Below are 23,508 nucleotides of genomic sequence, written 5' to 3' on the forward strand. Positions count from 1 at the left end.
ATCAGGTCCTAATGTCCTGGTACTAATGGTCTGGTACAGGGCTCTATTGTCCCTCCATCAGGTCCTAATGTCCTGGTACCCAACTCATTGTCCCTCCGTCAGGTCCTAATGGTCTGGTACTCAGGCTATATTGTCCCTCCATCAGGTCCTAATGTCCTGGTACCCAACTCACTAATGACAGTCAGGTCCTAATGTCCTGGTACTCAGGGCTCTATTGTCCCTCCATCAGGTCCTAATGTCCTGGTACCCAGGGCTCATTAACGACCGTCAGGTCCTAATGGTCTGGTACTCAGGGCTCTATTGTCCCTCCATCAGGTCCTAATGTCCTGGTACCCAGGGCTCTATTGTCCCTCCATCAGGTCCTAATGTCCTGGTCTCTGGTCAGGACCTAATGGTCTGGTACTCAGGGCTCTATTGTCCCTCCATCAGGTCTAATGTCCTGGTCCCTAATGACAGTCAGGTCCTAATGTCCTGGTACTCAGGGCTCTATTGTCCCTCCATCAGGTCCTAATGGTCTGGTACTCAGGGCTCTATTGTCCCTCCATCAGGTCCTAATGGTCTGGTACTCAGGGCTCTATTGTCCCTCCATCAGGTCCTAATGTCCTGGTATATTGTCCCTCAACTCTAACGACCTGGTACTCTCCATGGTCCTGGTACTCAGGGCTCTATTGTCCCTCCATCAGGTCCTAATGGTCTGGTACTCAGGGCTCTATTGTCCCTCCATCAGGTCCTAATGTCCTGGTACTCAGGGCTCTATTGTCCCTCCATCAGGTCCTAATGTCATGGTCCTGGTACCATCAGGTCCTAATATCCTGGTACGCAACTCATTAACGACCGTCAGGACCTAATGGTCTGGTACTCAGGGCTCTATTGTCCCTCCATCAGGTCCTAATGTCCTGGTACCCAACTCACTAATGACCGTCAGGTCCTAATGTCCTGGTACCCAGGTCCCTATTGTCCCTCAACAGGTCCTAATGGTCTGGTACTCAGGGCTCTATTGTCCCTCCATCAGGTCCTAATGTCCTGGTCTAACAACTGTCAGGTCCTAATGGTCTGGTACCCAGGGCTCTATTGTCCCTCCCAGGTCAGGTCCTAATGGTCTGGTACTCAGGGCTCTATTGTCCCTCCATCAGGTCCTAATGTCCTGCACCCAACTTACTAATGAACGTCAGCTCCTCATGGTCTGTACTCCATCAGGTCCTCCAAGGTCCTGGTCTGGTACTCAGGGCTCTATTGTCCCTCCATCAGGTCCTAATGTCCTGGTACTCAGGGCTTTATTGTCCCTCCATCAGGTCCTAATGTCCTGGTACCCAATCCACTAACGACTGTCATGTCCTAATGGTCTGGTACTCAGGGCTCTATTGTCCCTCCATCAGGTCCTAATGGTCTGGTACTCAGGGCTCTATTGTCCCTCCATCAGGTCCTAATGGTCTGGTACTCAGGGCTCTATTGTCCCTCCATTAGGTCCTAATGTCCTGGTACCCAGGGCTCTACTAACGACCATCAGGTCCTAATGGTCTGGTACCCAACTCATTGTCCCTGTCCTGGTACTCAGGGCTCTATTGTCCCTCCATCAGGTCCTAATGTCCTGGTACCCAACTAACTAATGATGTCAGGTCCCATGGTCCTGGTACCCAGGGCCTATTGTCCCTCCATCAGGTCCTAATGGTCTGGTACTCAGGGCTCTATTGTCCCTCCATCAGGTCCTAATGTCCTGGTACCCAACTTACTAACGACCGTCAGGATCCTAATGGTCTGGTACCCAGGGGTCCCTCCTCTATTGTCCCTCCATCAGGTCCTAATGGTCTGGTACTCAGGGCTCTATTGTCCCTCCATCAGGTCCTAATGTCCTGGTACTCAGGGCTCTATTGTCCCGTCGGGATCCTCATGGTCTGGTACCCAGGGCTCTATTGTCCTCCATCAGTCCTAATGTCCTAATGTCCTGGTACCCAGGGCTCTATTGTCCCTCCATCAGGTCCTAATGTCCTGGTACTCAGGGCTCTATTGTCCCTCCATCAGGTCCTAATGTCCTGGTACCCAATCCACTAACGACTGTCATGTCCTAATGGTCTGGTACTCAGGGCTCTATTGTCCCTCCATCAGGTCCTAATGGTCTGGTACTCAGGGCTCTATTGTCCCTCCATCAGGTCCTAATGTCCTGGTACTCAGGGCTCTATTGTCCCTCCATCAGGTCCTAATGTCATGGTACCCAACTAACTAACGACCATCAGGTCCTAATATCCTGGTACGCAACTCATTAACGACCGTCAGGACCAAATGGTTTGGTACTCAGGGCTCTATTGTCCCTCCATCAGGTCCTAATGTCCTGGTACCCAGGCTAACTATTGTCCGTCAGGTCCCTGGTCTGGTACTCAGGGTCCTATTGTCCCTCAAACAGGTCCTAATGTCCTGGTACTCAGGGCTCTATTGTCCCTCCATTAGGTCCTAATGTCCTGGTACCCAACTTACTAACAACCGTCAGATCCTCATGGTCTGGTACCCAGGGCTCTATTGTCCCTCCATCAGGTCCTAATGGTCTGGTACTCAGGGCTCTATTGTCCCTCCATCAGGTCCTAATGTCCTGGTACCCAGGGCTCTATTGTCCCTCCAAAGGTCCTAATCCTCATGGTACACCAAAACTCAGGGTATTGTCCTTCCATCAGGGCACAATTGTCCCTCCATTGTCCCTCCAGGTCAGGTCCTAATGTCCTGGTACTCAGGGCTCTATTGTCCCTCCATCAGGTCCTAATGTCCTGGTACTCAGGGCTCTATTGTCCCTCCATCAGGTCCTAATGTCCTGGTACCAGGGCCTATTGTCCCTCCATCAGGTCCTAATGGTCTGGTACTCAGGGCTCTATTGTCCCTCCATCAGGTCCTAATGTCCTGGTACTCAGGGCTCTATTGTCCCTGTCCGTCAGGTCCTAATGGTCTGGTACTCAGGGCTCTATTGTCCTCCATCAGGTCCTAATGTCCTGGTACTCAGGGCTCTATTGTCCCCCTCCATCAGGTCCTAATGGCCTGGTACTCAGGGCTCTATTGTCCCTCATCAGGTACCTAATGTCAGGTCCCTAATGTCCCCAGGGGTCAGGTCCTAATGGTCTGGTACCAGGGCTCTATTGTCCCTCCATCAGGTCCTAATGTCTGGTACTCAGGGCTCTATTGTCCCTCCATCAGGTCCTAATGTCCTGGTACTCCAGGGCTCTAGAATCCTCCATCAGGTCCTAATGTCCTGGTGTGTCCCTCCATCAGGTCCTAATGGTCTGGTACTCAGGGCTCTATTGTCCCTCCATCAGGTCCTAATGTCCTGGTACTCAGGGCTCTATTGTCCCTCCATCAGGTCCTAATGTCCTGGTACTCAGGGCTCTATTGTAGAATCAGGTCCTAATGTCCTGGTACTCAGGGCTCTATTGTCCCTCCATCAGGTCCTAATGTCCTGGTACTCAACAACACAAACAGGTCTCAGGGCTCAGGGCTCTATTGTCCCTCCATCAGGTCCTAATGGTCTGGTACTCAGGGCTCTATGTCCCTCCATCAGGTCCTAATGTCCTGGTACTCAGGGCTCTATTGTCCCTCCGTCAGGTCCCATGGTCTGGTACCCAGGGCTCTATTGTTCCTCCATCAGGTCCTAATGGTCCTGGTACTCAGGGCTCTATTGTCCCTCCATCAGGTCCTAATGTCCTGGTACCAGGGAACTATTCTCCCTCCATGTCCTAATGGTCTGGTACTCAGGGCTCTATTGTCCCTCCATCAGGTCCTAATGTCCTGGTACTCAGGGCTCTATTCTCCCTCCATCAGGTCCTAATGGTCTGGTACTGACCAGGGCTCTATTGTCCCTCCATCAGGTCCTAATGTCCTGGTACTCAGGGCCTGTCCCTCCATCAGGTCCTAATGTCCTGGTACTCAGGGCTCTATTGTCCCTCCATCAGTCCCTGGTACTCAGGGCTCTATTGTCCCTCCATCCCTCCTAATGGTCTGGACTCCAGGGCTCTATTGAAACCACCCACTGTGCTCTTTACCAACCACTATTGTCCCTCCACATCAACAGTCCTTCCCTCCTACCCATAGGGCTCTATTCTCCCTCCCTCCCATACTTCCCACAAATGGGCTCAGATCTGTCCCAACCTCCATCAGCCACCCCAACCCTATTGTTCCCAAAGCTGCTCCAATCCTCCAACCACCTCTCCCTCCATCAGGTCCCTCCTACCCTCCCTCCCTCCCTCCTCAGGTCCTTTCCCACTCAGGGCCCTCCCTCCCTCCCTCCCTAATCTCTTGGTACCAGGGCTCTATTGTCCCTCCATCAGGTCGAGTGGGTCAACCAACCCAGTCTGGTCCAATAGGTATCAATCAGACCTGTAACCAAAACCACCCCATGTGACTCCCCTCCAATACTGACCTGTTCTAGAATCCTTATGTCCAGTAAGAAACCAACCAACTGTTCTAGAATTCTCATCACAGTAAGAAACCAACTGACCTGTTCCAACCAATACATCAACCAACCAACTGATATCTAGAATCCTCTCCAACCAACTTCAAACAGTCACCAATACATTAACCAACCAATACTTCAACCAACCAATACTTCAAAACCATCTCAATCAATAAATCACATCCTGTTTAACCAATGGAACAAAAGATCAACCATTCCCAAAGCTGCTCTCATCCTCCAAACCATGGACCAATACATCAACCAACCAATACCTCCCTCAACCAACCCCTCATCCCTACCTCCCACCTGCTCTTTCCAACCAATACATCAACCAACCAATACAATCAACCAATACATCAACCCTCCCTTCCTTCCCCTACCTACCCAATTCAACCCTCCCTCTCCTGCTCTTTCCAACCAACCATCAATCAACCAATACATCAACCAATACATCAATCAACCAACCAACCAATACATCAACCAACCATATTCAATCAACCAATACATCAATCAACCAATACATCAACCAATACATCAATCAACCAATACATCAACCAACCAATACATCAACCAACCAATACATCAACCAATACCAATACAATCAACCAACCAACCAACCAATACATCAACCAACCAATACATCAACCAACCAATACATCAACCAACCAATACATCAACCAATACACCAATACATCAACCAACCAATACATCAACCAACCAATACATCAACCAACCAATACATCAACCAACCAATACATCAACCAATACATCAATCAACCAATACATCAACCAACCAATACATCAACCAACCAATACATCAACCAACCAATACATCAACCAACCAATACATCAACCAACCAATACATCAACCAATACATCAACCAACCAATACATCAACCAATACATCAACCAACCAATACATCAACCAACCAATACATCAACCAACCAATACATCAACCAACCAATACATCAACCAACCAATACATCAACCAACCAATACATCAACCAACCAATACATCAACCAACCAATACATCAACCAACCAATACATCAACCAACCAATACATCAACCAATACATCAACCAACCAATACATCAACCAACCAATACATCAACCAACCAATACATCAACCAACCAATACACCAATACATCAACCAACCAATACATCAACCAACCAATACATCAACCAATACATCAACCAATCAATACATCAACCAATACATCAACCAACCAATACATCAACCAACCAATACATCAACCAACCAATACATCAACCAATACATCAACCAACCAACCAACCAATACATCAACCAATACATCAACCAACCAATACATCAACCAACCAATACATCAACCAACCAATACATCAACCAATCAATACATCAACCAACCAATACATCAACCAACCAATACACCAACCAACCAATACATCAACCAACCAATACATCAACCAACCAATACATCAACCAACCAATACACCAACCAACCAATACATCAACCAACCAATACATCAACCAACCAATACATCAACCAACCAATACATCAACCAACCAATACATCAACCAATACACCAACCAATACATCAATACATCAACCAACCAATACATCAACCAACCAATACATCAACCAACCAATACATCAACCAACCAATACATCAACCAACCAATACATCAACCAACCAATACATCAACCAACCAATACATCAATCAACCAATACATCAACCAACCAATACATCAACCAACCAATATATCAACCAATACATCATCCAACCAGTACATCAATACATACACCAACCAATACACCAACCAATACATCAATACATCAACCAATACATCAATCAATACATCAACCAACCAATACATCAACCAATACATCAACCAACCAATACATCAATCAATACATCAACCAATACATCAACCAATACATCAACCAACCAATACATCAACCAACCAATACATCAACCAATACATCAACCAACCAATACATCAATCAATACATCAACCAATACATCAACCAACCAATACATCAACCAACCAATACATCAACCAACCAATACATCAACCAACCAATACATCAACCAACCAATACATCAACCAACCAATACATCAACCAACCAATACATCAACCAACCAATACATCAACCAACCAATACATCAACCAACCAACACATCACCCAACCAGTACATCAACCAACTAATACATCATTCAACCAATACACCAACCAATACATCAACCAACCAATACATCAATATATCAGGCTACAGGTAGCTGGAACAGTCTGTGTGTTTACCTATATCAGGCTGCAGGTAGCTGGAACAGTGTGTTTACCTATATCAGGCTACAGGTAGCTGGAACAGTGTGTTTACCTATATCAGGCTACAGGTAGCTGGAACAGTGTGTGTGTTTACCTGTATCAGGCTACAGGTAGCTGGAACAGTGTGTTTACCTATATCAGGCTACAGGTAGCTGGAACAGTGTGTGTGTTTACCTGTATGAGGCTACAGGTAGCTGGAACAGTGTATTTACCTATATCAGGCTACAGGAAGCTGGAACAGTGTGTTTACCTATATCAGGCTACAGGTAGCTGGAACGGTGTGTTTACCTATATCAGGCTGCAGGGAGCTGGATAGGTGTGTGTGTTTACCTATATCATGCTACAGGTAGCTGGAACAGTGTGTGTGTTTACCTATATCAGGCTACAGGTAGCTGGAACAGTGTGTGTGTTTACCTGTATCAGGCTACATGTAGCTGGAACAGTTTGTGTGTTTACCTTTCAGGCTACAGGTAGCTGGAACAGTGTGTGTGTTTACCATTTAAACGCAGGTTAACCCAGCAAGGCTGCAGGCCCAGCCGGCATCCCCAGCCGCGCCCTCAGAGCATGCGCAGACCAGCTGGCCGGTGTGTTTACGGACATATTCAATCAATCCCTATACCAGTCTGCTGTTCCCACATGCTTCAAGAGGGCCACCATTGTTCCTGTTCCCAAGAAAGCTAAGGTAACTGAGCTAAACGACTACCGCCCCGTAGCACTCACTTCCGTCATCATGAAGTGCTTTGAGAGACTAGTCAAGGACCATATCACCTCCACCCTACCTGACACCCTAGACCCACTCCAATTTGCTTACCGCCCAAATAGGTCCACAGACGATGCAATCTCAACCACACTGCACACTGCCCTAACCCACCTGGACAAGAGGAATACCTATGTGAGAATGCTGTTCATCGACTACAGCTCGGCATTCAACACCATAGTACCCTCCAAGCTCGTCATCAAGCTCGAGACCCTGGGTCTCGGCCCGCCCTGTGCAACTGGGTACTGGACTTCCTGACGGGCCGCCCCCAGGTGGTGAGGGTAGGCAACAACATCTCCTCCCCGCTGATCCTCAACACGGGGGGCCCCACAAGGGTGCGTTCTGAGCCCTCTCCTGTACTCCCTGTTCACCCACGACTGCGTGGCCACGCACGCTCCAACTCAAACCAACAACAACAACGACGAGACGGCCTACAGGGAGGAGGTGAGGGCCCTCGGAGTGTGGTGTCAGGAAAATAACCTCACACTCAACGTCAACAAAACTAAGGAGATGATTGTGGACTTCAGGAAACAGCAGAGGGAACACCCCCTATCCACATCAATGGAACAGTAGTGGAAAGGGTAGCAAGTTTTAAGTTCCTCGGCATACACATCACAGACAAACTGGAACAGTGTGTGTGTTTACCTTTATTGGATATTTCAAACTTTTAAACAAATCAAAAACTGAAAAATTGGGCGTGCAAAATTATTCAGCCCCTTTACTTTCAGTGCAGCAAACTCTCTCCAGAAGTTCAGTGAGGATCTCTGAATGATCCAATGTTGACCTAAATTACTAATGATGATAAATACAATCCACCTGTGTGTAATCAAGTCTCCGTATAAACCTGCACTGTGATAGTCTCAGAGGTCCGTTAAAAGCGCAGAGAGCATCATGAAGAACAAGGAACACACCAGGCAGGTCCGAGATACTGTTGTGAAGAAGTTTAAAGCCGGATTTGGATACAAAAAGATTTCCCAAGCTTTAAACATCCCAAGGAGCACTGTGCAAGCGATAATATTGAAATGGAAGGAGTATCAGACCACTGCAAATCTACCAAGACCTGGCCGTCCCTCTAAACTTTCAGCTCATACAAGGAGAAGACTGATCAGAGATGCAGCCAAGAGGCCCATGATCACTCTGGATGAACTGCAGAGATCTACAGCTGAGGTGGGACACTCTGTCCATAGGACAACAATCAGTCGTATATTGCACAAATCTGGCCTTCCATTCTGGAAGAAAACCTGATGGAGTCTGCAAAAGACCTGAGACTGGGACGGAGATTTGTCTTCCAACAAGACAATGATCCAAAACATAAAGCAAAATCTACAATGGAATGGTTCAAAAATAAACATATCCAGGTGTTAGAATGGCCATGTCAAAGTCCAGACCAGAATCCAATCGAGAATCTGTGGAAAGAACTGAAAACTGCTGTTCACAAATGCTCTCCATCCAACGTCACTGAGCTCGAGCTGTTTTGCAAGGAGGAATGGGAAAAAATGTCAGTCTCTCGATGTGCAAAACTGATAGAGACATACCCCAAGCGACTTACAGCTGAAATCGCAGCAAAAGGTGGCGCTACAAAGTATTAACTTAAGGGGGCTGAATAATTTTGATTTGTTAAAAAAGTTTGAAATATACAATAAATGTCGTTCCGCTTCATGATTGTGTCCCACTTGTTGTTGATTCTTCACAAAAAATACAGTTTTATATCTTTATGTTTGAAGCCTGAAATGTGGCAAAAGGTCTCAAAGTTCAAGGGGGCCGAATACTTTCGCAAGACACTGTATATCAGGCTGCAGGTCGCTGGAAAAGTGTGTTTACCTATATCAGGCTACAGGTAGCTGGAACAGTTTGTGTGTTTACCTGTATGAGGCTACAGGTAGCTGGAACAGCGTGTTTACCTGTATGAGGCTACAGGTAGCTGGAACAGTTTGTTTGTTTACCTATATGAGGCTGCAGGTAGCTGGAACAGTGTGTGTGTTTACCTATATCAGGCTGCAGGTAGCTGGAACAGTGTGTTTACCTATATCAGGCTGCAGGTAGCTGGAACAGTATGTGTGTTTACCTATATCAGGCTGCAGGTAGCTGGAACAGTGTGTGTATTTACCTATATCAGGCTACAGGTAGCTGGAACAGTGTGTTTACCTATATCAGGCTGCAGGAGCAGTGTGTGTGTTTACCTATATCAGGCTACAGGTAGCTGGACCAGTGTGTGTGTTTGCCTATATCAGGCTGCAGGTTGCTGGAAGAGTGTGTGTTTACCTATATCAGGCTACAGGTAGCTGGATCAGTGTGTGTGTTTACCTATATCAGGCTACAGGTAGCTGGAACAGTGTGTTTACCTATATCAGGCTGCAGGTAGCTGGAACAGTGTGTGTGTTTACCTATATCAGGCTGCAGGTAGCTGGAACAGTGTGTGTGTTTACCTGTACCAGGCTGCAAGTAGCTGGAACAGTGTGTTTACCTATATCAGGCAACAGGTAGCTGGAACAGTGTGTTTACCTATATCAGGCTGCAGGTAGCTGGAACAGTGTGTGTGTTTACCTGTATCAAGCTACAGGTAGCTGGAACAGTTTGTGTGTTTACCTATATCAGGCTACAGGTAGCTGGAACAGTGTGTTTACCTATATCAGGCTGCAGGTAGCTGGAACAGTGTGTTTACCTATATCAGGCTACAGGTAGCTGGAACAGTGTGTGTGTTTACCTATATCAGGCTGCAGGTAGCTGGACAGGTGTGTGTGTTTACCTATATCAGGCTGCAGGTAGCTGGAACAGTGTGTGTGTTTACCTATATCAGGCTGCAGGTAGCTGGAACAGTGTGTGTGTTTACCTATATCAGGCTGCAGGTAGCTGGAACAGTGTGCAGGCTACAGGCAGCTGGAACAGTTTGTGTATTTAACTGTATCAGGCTACAGGTAGCTGGAACGGTGTGTTTACCCTAGGTGTGTGTGTTTACCTATATCAGGCTGCAGGTAGCTGGAACAGTGTGTGTGGCTGCAGTGTAGGTGGAACAGTGTGTGTGTTTACCTATATCAGGCTGCAGGTAGCTGGATATCAGGCTACAGGTAGCTGGAACAGTTGTGTGTTTACCTATATCAGGCTGCAGGTAGCTGGAACAGTGTGAACAGGCTACAGGCAGCTGGAACAGTTTGTGTATTTACCTGTATCAGGCTACAGGTAGCTGGAACGGTGTGTTTACCTATATCAGGCTGCAGGTAGCTGGATAGTGTGTGTGTTTACCTATATCAGGCTGCAGGTAGCTGGAACAGTGTGTGTGTTTACCTATATCAGGCTTAGGTAGCTGGAACAGTGTGTGTGTTTACCTATATCAGGCTATAGGTAGCTGGAACAGTGTGTTTACCTACATTAGGCTACAGGCAGCTGGAACAGTTTGTGTATTTAACTGTATCAGGCTACAGGTAGCTGGAACGGTGTGTTTACCTATATCAGGCTGCAGGTAGCTGGATAGGTGTGTGTGTTTACCTATATCAGGCTGCAGGTAGCTGGAACAGTGTGTGTGTTTACCTGTATCAGGCTGCAAGTAGGTGGAACAGTGTGTGTGTTTACCTATATCAGGCTACAGATAGCTGGAACAGTGTATTTACCTATATCAGGCTGCAGGTAGCTGGAACAGTGTGTGTGTGTTTACCTGTATCAGGCTGCAGGTAGCTGGAACAGTGTGTGTGTTTACCTATATCAGGCTACAGGTAGCTGGAACAGTGTGTTTACCTATGTCAGGCTACAGTTATCTGGAACAGTGTATTTACCTATATCAGGCTACAGGTAGCTGGAACAGTGTGTGTGTTTACCTATATCAGGCTACAGGTAGCTGGAACGGTGTCTTTACCTATATCAGGCTGCAGGTTGCTGGATAGGTGTGTGTGTTTACCTATATCAGGCTACAGGTAGCTGGAACAGTGTGTGTGTTTACCTGTATCAGGCTACAGGTAGCTGGAACAGTGTGTGTGTTTACCTATATCTTTACCTATATCAGACTGCAGGTAGCTGGAACAGTGTGTTTACCTATATCAGGCTACAGGTAGCTGGAACAGTGTGTTTACCTATATCAGGCTGCAGGTAGCTGGAACAGTGTGTGTGTTTACTATATCAGGCTGCAGGAACAGTGTTTGTGTTTACCTATATCAGGCTACAGGTAGCTGGAACAGTGTGTGTGTTTACCTGTATCAGGCTGCAGGTAGCTGGAACGGTATGTTTACCTATATCAGGCTGCAGGTAACAGTGTATTTACCTATATCAGGCTACAGGTAGCTGGAACAGTGTGTGTGTTTACCTATATCAGGCTACAGGTAGCTGGAACGGTGTCTTTACCTATATCAGGCTACAGATAGCTGGAACAGTGTATTTACCTATATCAGGCTGCAGGTAGCTGGAACAGTGTGTGTGTTTACCTATATCAGGCTGCAGGTAGCTGGAACAGTGTGTGTATTTACCTATATCAGGCTACAGGTAGCTGGAACAGTGTGTTTACCTATATCAGGCTGCAGGAGCAGTGTGTGTGTTTACCTATATCAGGCTACAGGTTGCTGGAAGAGTGTGTGTTTACCTATATCAGGCTACAGGTAGCTGGATCAGTGTGTGTGTTTACCTATATCAGGCTACAGGTAGCTGGAACAGTGTGTTTACCTATATCAGGCTGCAGGTAGCTGGAACAGTGTGTGTGTTTACCTGTATGAGGCTACAGGTATCTGGAACAGTGTGTTTACGTATATCAGGCTGCAGGTAGCTGGAAATGTGTGTGTGTTTACCTGTATCAGGCTACAGGTAGCTGGATCAGTGTGTGTGTTTACCTATATCAGGCTGCAGGTAGCTGGAACAGTGTGTGTGTTTACCTATATCAGGCTGCAGGTAGCTGGAACAGTGTGTGTGTTTACCTGTATCAGGCTGCAAGTAGCTGGAACAGTGTGTTTACCTATATCAGGCAACAGGTAGCTGGAACAGTGTGTTTACCTATATCAGGCTGCAGGTAGCTGGAACAGTGTGTGTTTACCTATATCAGGCTACAGGTAGCTGGAACAGTTTGTGTGTTTACCTATATCAGGCTGCAGGTAGCTGGAACAGTGTGTTTACCTACATTAGGCTACAGGCAGCTGGAACAGTTTGTGTATTTAACTGTATCAGGCTACAGGTAGCTGGAACGGTGTGTTTACCTATATCAGGCTGCAGGTAGCTGGAAGGTGTGTGTGTTTACCTATATCAGGCTGCAGGTAGCTGGAACAGTGTGTGTGTTTACCTATATCAGGCTATAGGTAGCTGGAACAGTGTGTGTGTTTACCTATATCAGGCTATAGGTAGCTGGAACAGTGTGTTTACCTACATTAGGCTACAGGCAGCTGGAACAGTTTGTGTATTTAACTGTATCAGGCTACAGGTAGCTGGAACGGTGTGTTTACCTATATCAGGCTGCAGGTAGCTGGATAGGTGTGTGTGTTTACCTATATCAGGCTGCAGGTAGCTGGAACAGTGTGTGTTTACCTGTATCAGGCTGCAAGTAGGTGGAACAGTGTGTGTGTTTACCTATATCAGGCTACAGATAGCTGGAACAGTGTATTTACCTATATCAGGCTGCAGGTAGCTGGAACAGTGTGTGTGTGTTTACCTGTATCAGGCTGCAGGTAGCTGGAACAGTGTGTGTGTGTTTACCTATATCAGGCTACAGGTAGCTGGAACAGTGTGTTTACCTATGTCAGGCTACAGTTATCTGGAACAGTGTATTTACCTATATCAGGCTACAGGTAGCTGGAACAGTGTGTGTGTTTACCTATATCAGGCTACAGGTAGCTGGAACAGTGTGTCTTTACCTATATCAGGCTGCAGGTTGCTGGATAGTGTGTGTGTTTACCTATATCAGGCTACAGGTAGCTGGAACAGTGTGTGTGTTTACCTGTATCAGGCTACAGGTAGCTGGAACAGTGTGTGTGTTTACCTATATCTTTACCTATATCAGACTGCAGGTAGCTGGAACAGTGTGTTTACCTATATCAGGCTACAGGTAGCTGGAACAGTGTGTTTACCTATATCAGGCTGCAGGTAGCTGGAACAGTGTGTGTGTTTACCTATATCAGGCTGCAGGTAGCTGGAACAGTGTTTGTGTTTACCTATATCAGGCTACAGGTAGCTGGAACAGTGTGTGTGTTTACCTGTATCAGGCTGCAGGTAGCTGGAACGGTATGTTTACCTATATCAGGCTGCAGGTAGCTGGATAGGTGTGTCTGTTTACCTATATCAGGCTACAGGTAGCTGGAACAGTGTGTGTGTTTACCTATATCAGGCTGCAGGTAGCTGGAACAGTGTGTTTACCTATATCAGGCTGCAGGTAGCTGGAACAGTATGTGTGTTTACCTATATCAGGCTGCAGGTAGCTGGAACAGTGTGTTTACCTATATCAGGCTACAGGTAGCTGGAACAGTGTGTGTGTTTACCTATATCAGGCTGCAGGTAGCTGGAACAGTGTGTTTACCTATATCAGGCTGCAGGTAGCTGGAACAGTGTGTTTACCTATATCAGGCTACAGGTAGCTGGAACAGTGTGTTTACCTATATCAGGCTACAGGTAGCTGGAACAGTGTGTGTGTTTACCTATATCAGGCTGCAGGTAGCTGGAACAGTGTATGTTTACCTATATCAGGCTGCAGGTAGCTGGAACAGGTGTGTGTTTACCTATATCAGGCTACAGGTAGCTGGAACAGTGTGTGTGTGTTTACCTATATCAGGCTGCAGGTAGCTGGAACAGTGTGTGTGTTTACCTATATCAGGCTGCAGGTAGCTGGAACAGTGTGTGTGTTTACCTATATCAGGCTTCAGGAAGCTGGAACAGTGTGTGTGTTTACCTATATCAGGCTGCAGGTAGCTGGAACAGTGTGTGTGTTTACCTACATCAGGCTGCAGGTAGCTGGAACAGTGTGTGTGTTTACCTATATCAGGCTGCAGGTAGCTGGAACAGTATGTGTGTTTACCTATATCAGGCTACAGGTAGCTGGAACAGTGTGTTTACCTATATCAGGTAGCTGGAACAGTGTGTTTACCTATATCAGGCTACAGGTAGCTGGAACAGTGTGTGTGTTTACCTGTATCAGGCTACAGGTAGCTGGAACAGTGTGTTTACCTATATCAGGCTGCAGGTAGCTGGAACAGTGTGTGTGTTTACCTATATCAGGCTACAGGTAGCTGGAACAGTGTGTGTTTACCTATATCAGGCTGCAGGTAGCTGGAACAGTGTGTTTACCTATATCAGGCTGCAGGTAGCTGGAACAGTATGTGTGTTTACCTATATCAGGCTACAGGTAGCTGGAACAGTGTGTTTACCTATATCAGGCTACAGGTAGCTGGAACAGTGTGTTTACCTATATCAGGCTACAGGTAGCTGGAACAGTGTGTTTACCTATATCAGGCTACAGGTAGCTGGAACAGTGTGTTTACCTATATCAGGCTACAGGTAGCTGGAACAGTGTGTTTACCTATATCAGGCTACAGGTAGCTGGAACAGTGTGTTTACCTATATCAGGCTACAGGTAGCTGGAACAGTGTGTTTACCTATATCAGGCTACAGGTAGCTGGATCAGTGTGTGTGTTTACCTACAGTGCCTTGCGAAAGTATTCGGCCCCCTTGAACTTTGCGCATCAGATCTATTTTAACAACACATCAATTGTGTGTCAGGGTGTGTCTGTGTCTTTGTCTGTACGTGTGTTACTCAATGGAGGGGAATTTGCTGACGTTGTTGGAAACTCCGATGAGCATGCGAGCTGCTTTCAGATGCTCCCCTCTCTACACATGGATCTGAAATCAATCAATCAATATATCAACCAGTCAATACAATCAACCAACACATATATCAATACATCAACCAATCAATACATAAACCAACCAATACATCAACCAACCAATATATCAACCAATACATCAACCAACCAATACATCAACCAACCAATACATCAATCAACCAATACACCAACCAACCAATATATCAACCAATACATCAACCAACCAATACATCAACCAACCAATATATATACCAATACATCAACCAACCAATACATCAACCAACCAATATATCAACCAATACATCAACCAACCAATACACCAACCAATACATCAACCAACCAATACATCAACCAATACATCAACCAACCAATACACCAACCAACCAATACATCAACCAACCAATATATCAACCAATACATCAACCAACCAATACATCAACCAACCAACCAATACATCAACCAACCAATACATCAACCAATACATCAACCAACCAATACATCAACCAACCAATACATCAACCAACCAATACATCAACCGATACATCAACCAACCAATACATTAACCAATACATCAACCAACCAATACAACAACCAATACATCAACCAACCAATACATCAACCAACCAATACATCAACCAATACATCAACCAACCAATACAACAACCAATACATAATATAATAATATATGCCATTTAGCTGACGCTTTTATCCAAAGCGACTTACAGTCATGTGTGCATACATTCTACGTATGGGTGGTCCCGGGAATCGAACCCACTACCCTGGCGTTACAAGCGCCATGCTCTACCAACTGAGCCACAGAAGGACCACATCAACCGATACATCAACCAATATATCAACCAACCAATACATCAACCAACCAATACATCAACCAACCAATACATCAACCAATCAATACATCAACCAACCAATACATCAACCAACCAATACATCAACCAATACAACAATCAATACATCAACCGATATATCAACCAACCAATACATCAACCAACCAATACATCAACCAACCAATACATCAACCAATACAACAATCAATACATCAACCGATACATCAACCAACCAATACATCAACCAACCAATACATCAACCAACCAATACATCAACCAATACAACAATCAATACATCAACCGATATATCAACCAACCAATACACCAACCAACCAATACATCAACCAACCAATACATCAACCAACCAATACATCAACCAACCAATACAACAATCAATACATCAACCGATACATCAACCAACCAATACATCAACCAACCAATACATCAACTAACCAATACATCAACCAATACATTCACCAACCAATACTTCAACCAATACATCAACCAATACAACAATCAATACATCAACCAACCAATACATCAACCAATACATCAACCAACCGATACATCAACCAATACTTCAACCAACCAATACATCAACCAACCAATACATCAACCGACCAATACATCAACCAACCAATACTTCAACCAACCAATACATCAACCAACCAATACATCAACCAACCAATACATCAACCAATACAACAATCAATACATCAACCGATACATCAACCAACCAATACACCAACCAACCAATACATCAACCAACCAATACATCAACTAACCAATACATCAACCAATACTTCAACCAATACATCAACCAACCAATACATCAACCAATACAACAATCAATACATCAACCGATACATCAACCAACCAATACATCAACCAACCAATACATCAACCAACCAATACATCAACCAATACAACAATCAATACATCCACCAACCAATACATCAACCAACCAATACATCAACCAATACAACAATCAATACATCAACCGATACATCAACCAACCAATACATCAACCAACCAATACATCAACCAACCAATACATCAACCAACCAATACATCAACCAACCAACCATCAACCAACCAACCATCAACCAACCAATACACCAACCAACCAATACATCAACCAACCAATACATCAACCAACCAATACATCAACCAACCAATACATCAACCAATACATCAACCAACCAATATATCCATTGTTTATAGACTTTCTTTTTCTACTGTCATTGACTTGTTAATTGTTTACTCCATGTGTAACTCTGTGTTGTTGTTTACTCCATGTGTAACTCTGTGTTGTTGTTTACTCCATGTGTAACTCTGTGTTGTAGACTTATTTATTGTTTACTCCATGTGTAACTCTGTGTTGTTGTTTACTCCATGTGTAACTCTGTGTTGTTGACTTATTTATTGTTTACTCCATGTGTAACTCTGTGTTGTAGACTTATTTATTGTTTACTCCATGTGTAACTCTGTGTTGTTGTTTACTCCATGTGTAACTCTGTGTTGTTGACTTATTTATTGTTTACTCCATGTGTAACTCTGTGTTGTAGACTTATTTATTGTTTACTCCATGTGTAACTCTGTGTTGTTGTTTACTCCATGTGTAACTCTGTGTTGTTGTTTACTCCATGTGTAACTCTGTGTTGTAGACTTATTTATTGTTTACTCCATGTGTAACTCTGTGTTGTTGTTTACTCCATGTGTAACTCTGTGTTGTTGACTTATTTATTGTTTACTCCATGTGTAACTCTGTGTTGTTGTTTACTCCATGTGTAACTCTGTGTTGTTGACTTATTTATTGTTTACTCCATGTGTAACTCTGTGTTGTTGTTTACTCCATGTGTAACTCTGTGTTGTTGACTTATTTATTGTTTACTCCATGTGTAACTCTGTGTTGTTGTTTACTCCATGTGTAACTCTGTGTTGTTGACTTGTTAATTGTTTACTCCATGTGTAACTCTGTGTTGTCTGTTCACACTGCTTTGCTTTATCTTGGCCAGGTCGCAGTTGCAAATGAGACCTTGTTCTCAACTAGCCTACCTGGTTAAATAAAAATAATATATGAGGTTGTTTATATAAGATGTGTGTATATGAGTGTTTTGCGTGTGTGTATTTACAGTATCAAATCAAATTTATTTATATAGCCCTTCATACATCAGCTGATATTGTGCTGTACAGAAACCCAGCCTAAAACCCCAAACAGCAAGCAATGCAGGTGTAGAAGCACGGTGGCTAGGAATAACTCCCTAGAAAGGCCAAAACCTAGGAAGAAACCTAGAGAGGAACCAGGCTATGAGGGGTGGGCCAGTCCTCTTCTGGCTGTGCCTGGTGGAGATTAGAAACCTAGGGAGGAACCAGGCTATGAGGGGTGGCCAGTCCTCTTCTGGCTGTGCCGGGTGGAGATTAGAAACCTAGAGAGGAACCAGGCTATGAGGGGTGGCCAGTCCTCTTCTGGCTGTGCCTGGTGGAGATTAGAAACCTAGAGAGGAACCAGGCTATGAGGGGTGGGCCAGTCCTCTTCTGGCTGTGCCGGGTGGAGATTAGAAACCTAGAGAGGAACCAGGCTATGAGGGGTGGGCAGTCCTCTTCTGGCTGTGCCGGGTGGAGATTAGAAACCTAGAGAGGAACCAGGCTATGTGGGGTGGCCAGTCCTCTTCTGGCTGTGCCGGGTGGAGATTAGAAACCTAGAGAGGAACCAGGCTATGTGGGGTGGCCAGTCCTCTTCCGGCTGTGCCGGGTGGAGATTATAACAGAACATGGCCAAGATGTTCAAATGTTCATAAATGACCAGCATGGTCAAATAATAATAAGGGCAAAATAATAATATATGTTTGTGTGTATGTATGAGTGTGTGTGTGTACGTGTGTGTATTTACAGTACCAGTCAAAAGTTTGGATAAACTTACTCATTCCAGGGTTTTTATTTATTTTTACTATTTTCTACATTGTAGAATAATAGTGACGACATCAAAACTATGAAATAACACATATGGAATCATGTAGTAACCAAAAAAAAGTGTTAAAACAATTCAAGAAATAGTCTCTAGTGTAGTCCAGGGGTTGAGTCTCAATAGTCTCTCATGTAGTCTAGGGGTGAGTGTCAATAGTCTCTAGTGTAGTCCAGGGGTTGAGTGTCAATAGTCTCTCATGTAGTCTAGGGGTGAGTGTCATAATAATAATAATAATAATAATAGTCTAATAATAATGTAGTCCATTTGAGTGTCAATAGTCTCTGTGTAGTCTAGGGGTGAGTGTCAATAGTCTCTAGTGTAGTCCAGGGGTTGAGTCTCAATAGTCTCTCATGTAGTCTAGGGGTGAGTGTCAATAGTCTCTAGTGTAGTCCAGGGGTTGAGTGTCAATAGTCTCTCATGTAGTCTAGGGGTGAGTGTCAATAGTCTCTAGTGTAGTCCAGGGGTTGAGTCTCAATAGTCTCTCATGTAGTCTAGGGGTGAGTGTCAATAGTCTCTAGTGTAGTCCAGGGGTTGAGTCTCAATAGTCTCTCATGTAGTCTAGGGGTGAGTGTCAATAGTCTCTAGTGTAGTCCAGGGGTTGAGTCTCAATAGTCTCTCATGTAGTCTAGGGGTGAGTGTCAATAGTCTCTAGTGTAGTCCAGGGGTTGAGTGTCAATAGTCTCTCATGTAGTCTAGGGGTGAGTCTCATTCGTCTCACATGTAGTCTAGGGGTGAGTGTCAATAGTCTCTAGTGTAGTCCAGGGGTTGAGTCTCAATAGTCTCTCATGTAGTCTAGGGGTGAGTGTCAATAGTCTCTAGTGTAGTCTAGGGGTGAGTGTCAATAGTCTCTAGTGTAGTCCAGGGGTTGAGTGTCAATAGTCTCTCATGTAGTCTAGGGGTGAGTCTCATTCGTCTCACATGTAGTCTAGGGGTGAGTGTCAATAGTCTCTAGTGTAGTCTAGTGTAGTCGAGGGGTTGAGTGTTAATAGTCTCTAGTGTAGTCTAGGGGTGAGTCTTATTAGTCTAGTCTAGGGAGTCCCAACAGTCTCTAGTGTAGTCTAGGGGTGAGTCTCATTAGTCTAGTCTAGGGGTGAGTCCCAAAAGTCTCTAGTGTAGTCTAGGGGTGAGTCTTATTAGTCTAGTCTAGGGAGTCCCAACAGTCTCTAGTGTAGTCTCTAGTGTAGTCTAGGGGTGAGTCTCATTAGTCTAGTCTAGGGGTGAGTCCCAACAGTCTCTAGTGTAGTCTAGGGGTGAGTCTCAATAGTCTCTAGTCTAGTCTAGAGGTGAGTCTCAGTCTCTAGTGTAGTCTAGGGGTGAGTCATTCGTCTCTAGTGTAGTCTAGGGGTGAGTCATTAGTCTCTAGTGTAGTCTAGAGGTGAGTCTCATTAGTCTCTTGTGTAGTCTAGGGGTGAGTCTCATTAGTCTCTAGTGTAGTCTAGGGGTGTCTCAATAGTATCTTGTGTAGTCTAGGGGTGTCTCAATAGACTAGCTTGGTCTCCTAGGGGTGCATCTCAATAGTCTAGTTCTGTCTCCTTTGACTGGTACTGTACATACACACCACTAATTGATCATTTTAACTAAACATACCGTACCCATGCAGATTGAGAGACTGTATTTCAACCATAAACAGAGAGAAAGAAAACACGTCTCATTTATCAGTGTAAATCAATACCGTAAATACAGCCGTCATTTATCAGTGTAAATCAATACCGTAAATACAGCCGTCATTTATCAGTGTAAATCAATACCGTAAATACAGCCGTCATTTATCAGTGTAAATCAATACCGTAAATACAGCCGTCATTTATCGGTGTAAATCAATACCGTAAATACAGCCGTCATTTATCAGTGTAAATCAATACCGTAAATACAGCCGTCATTTATCAGTGTAAATCAATACCGTAAATACAGCCGTCATTTATCAGTGTAAATCAATACCGTAAATACAGCCGTCATTTATCAGTGTAAATCAATACCGTAAATACAGCCGTCATTTATCAGTGTAAATCAATACCGTAAATACAGCCGTCATTTATCAGTGTAAATCAATACCGTAAATACAGCCGTCATTTATCAGTGTAAATCAATACCGTAAATACAGCCGTCATTTATCAGTGTAAATCAATACCGTAAATACAGCCGTCATTTATCAGTGTAAATCAATACCGTAAATACAGCCGTCATTTATCAGTGTAAATCAATACCGTAAATACAGCCGTCATTTATCAGTGTAAATCAATACCGTAAATACAGCCGTCATTTATCAGTGTAAATCAATACCGTAAATACAGCCGTCATTTATCAGTGTAAATCAATACCGTAAATACAGCCGTCATTTATCGGTGTAAATCAATACCGTAAATAAATCATTTACAACAAAAACCCAGAACTATAACGTCATTTATCAGTGTCTGCCGTAAATACAGCCGTCATTTAGTGTGATCCATCTGCCGTCATTTATCGGGTCTAAACGGTTCGGACCAGTAAAAGGCCGTCATTTATGAGCGGTAGAAAGCACATTTATCTTTATATACTACAAGCCGTCATTTATCAGTGTAAATCAATACCGTAAATAAATCTTTACAACAAAAACCCAGAACTATTCTGCACAGACACCACGCAGATCCACCTGACACACGGACAGACAGACACACGCACAGACACAGCACAGACACACGCACAGATGAGCACAGAACGCGCACACAGAACACTTTATATACACTACACGCAGGTACACATTTACAGACACACACACAGACACACACAGACACAGACCTTTCACAACACACACACACACAACAAGATACACACACACACACACACACACACACACTTATCATTCAGACCTTTCCAAATCCACAGCGCTAACAAGATATAGTAAAGTCCAAAAGCGGACCCTATTCCCTTCATAGTGCACTACTCTATACCCAGGGCCCTATGGGACTCTGGTCAAATGTAGTGCACTACTTTATACCCAGGGCCCTATGGGACTCTGGTCAAATGTAGTGCACTACTTTATACCCAGGGCCCTATGGGACTCTGGTCAAATGTAGTGCACTACTTTATACCCAGGACCCTATGGGACTCTGGTCAAATGTAGTGCACTACTTTATACCCAGGGCCCTATGGGACTCTGGTCAAAAGTAGTGCACTATATAGGGAATAGGGTCCACATCCTAAGTTTAAAGGGGTCCGAGAAGAGAGCCAGGGTTCTGTCTCCGGTCGCCACGGTGATAAGACCAGGTAGGTGGTGGTCAAACCCGTTTAGGGTTTTGTCCTTCAGAACGTCAGAGGAGAGGTGTTGTACAGTTCGCTTCTTGTGGGGGGTGGGGGGTGGGGGGGGTAGTTGTCTCAGAGGGTAGGGGTCACTTCCTGGCTTTGCCCTTTCCTTTGCCTTTGCCCTTCCCAGAATCCCCGGCTGTTGTCTTCTCCTTCTTGGGCTCCTTGGAGGGTTTGGCCTTCTTCAACTGTGGAGAGGAGAGTGGAGGGAGAAACAGGGGAGGAGGGAGAAACAGAGAGGAGAGGGGAGAGGGAGAAACAGAGAGGAGAGGGGAGGGAGAAACAGGGGAGGGAGGGGAGGGGGGGAGAAACAGGGGAGGAGAGGGGAGGGAGGGAGAAACAGGGGAGAGGGAGAAACAGGGGAGGAGGGGGAGGGAGAAACAGGGGAGGAGAGGGAGAAAGAGGGGAGGGAGGGAGAAACGAGGGAGATGAGAGGGAGAAACGGGGGAGATGGGAGGAAGAAATGGGGGAGATGGGAGGAAGAAATGGGGGAGATGGGAGGGAGAAATGGGGGAGATGGGAGGGAGAAATGGGGGAGATGGGAGGGAGAAATGGGGGAGATGGGAGGGAGAAATGGGGAGATGGGAGGGAGAAATGGGGGAGATGGGAGGGAGAAATGGGGGAGATGGGAGGAAGAAGAGGAAGAGAAAGAGAGAAAAGTAAAGTTATTATCCGATTCAAAAATCACCAGCTCTATTTTCAGGCCAAGGAGTGGATTGTCCATCTTTCTGAACGAGAATGTGTGTTTACACACGGGTTTGTGTGTGTTGTGTGTGTGTGTGTGTGTGTGTGTGTGTGTGTGTGTGTGTGTGTGTGTGTACACACTTTACAGTATGTACAGGTAACTGCCAAGATAAAGGAAACCCCAACATAATGTAAACACCAAGATAAAAGAAACCCCCAACGTAATGTAACCACCATGATAAAGGAAACCCCAACACCAAGATAAAGGAACCCCCCCCAACGTAATGTAAACAACAAGATAAAGGAAACCCCAACATAATGTAAACACCAAGATAAAGGAAACACCAACCTAATGTAAACACCAAGATAAAGGAAACACCAACCTAATGTAAACACCAAGATAAAGGAAACCCCCAATGTAATGTAAACACCAAGATAAAGGAAACACCAAAATAAT

General features: G+C 44.9%; 1 protein-coding gene across 1 annotated transcript in view; it reads right to left on the minus strand.

Moving 5' to 3' along the window:
• Positions 1-21,877: 21,877 nt before the first annotated feature.
• The window catches only part of rfc1 (replication factor C (activator 1) 1), an 85,796-nt gene continuing 84,165 nt past the window's right edge, over positions 21,878-23,508 (minus strand). Inside the window, 1 exon segment of the mRNA XM_052509411.1 lies at positions 21,878-22,555. Coding sequence (XP_052365371.1) covers positions 22,454-22,555 — 102 coding nt within the window. The 3' untranslated portion in view covers positions 21,878-22,453.

Source organism: Oncorhynchus keta, unplaced genomic scaffold (genome assembly GCF_023373465.1).
Source record: "Oncorhynchus keta strain PuntledgeMale-10-30-2019 unplaced genomic scaffold, Oket_V2 Un_contig_448_pilon_pilon, whole genome shotgun sequence".
In the NCBI taxonomy this organism is placed as follows: domain Eukaryota; kingdom Metazoa; phylum Chordata; class Actinopteri; order Salmoniformes; family Salmonidae; genus Oncorhynchus; species Oncorhynchus keta.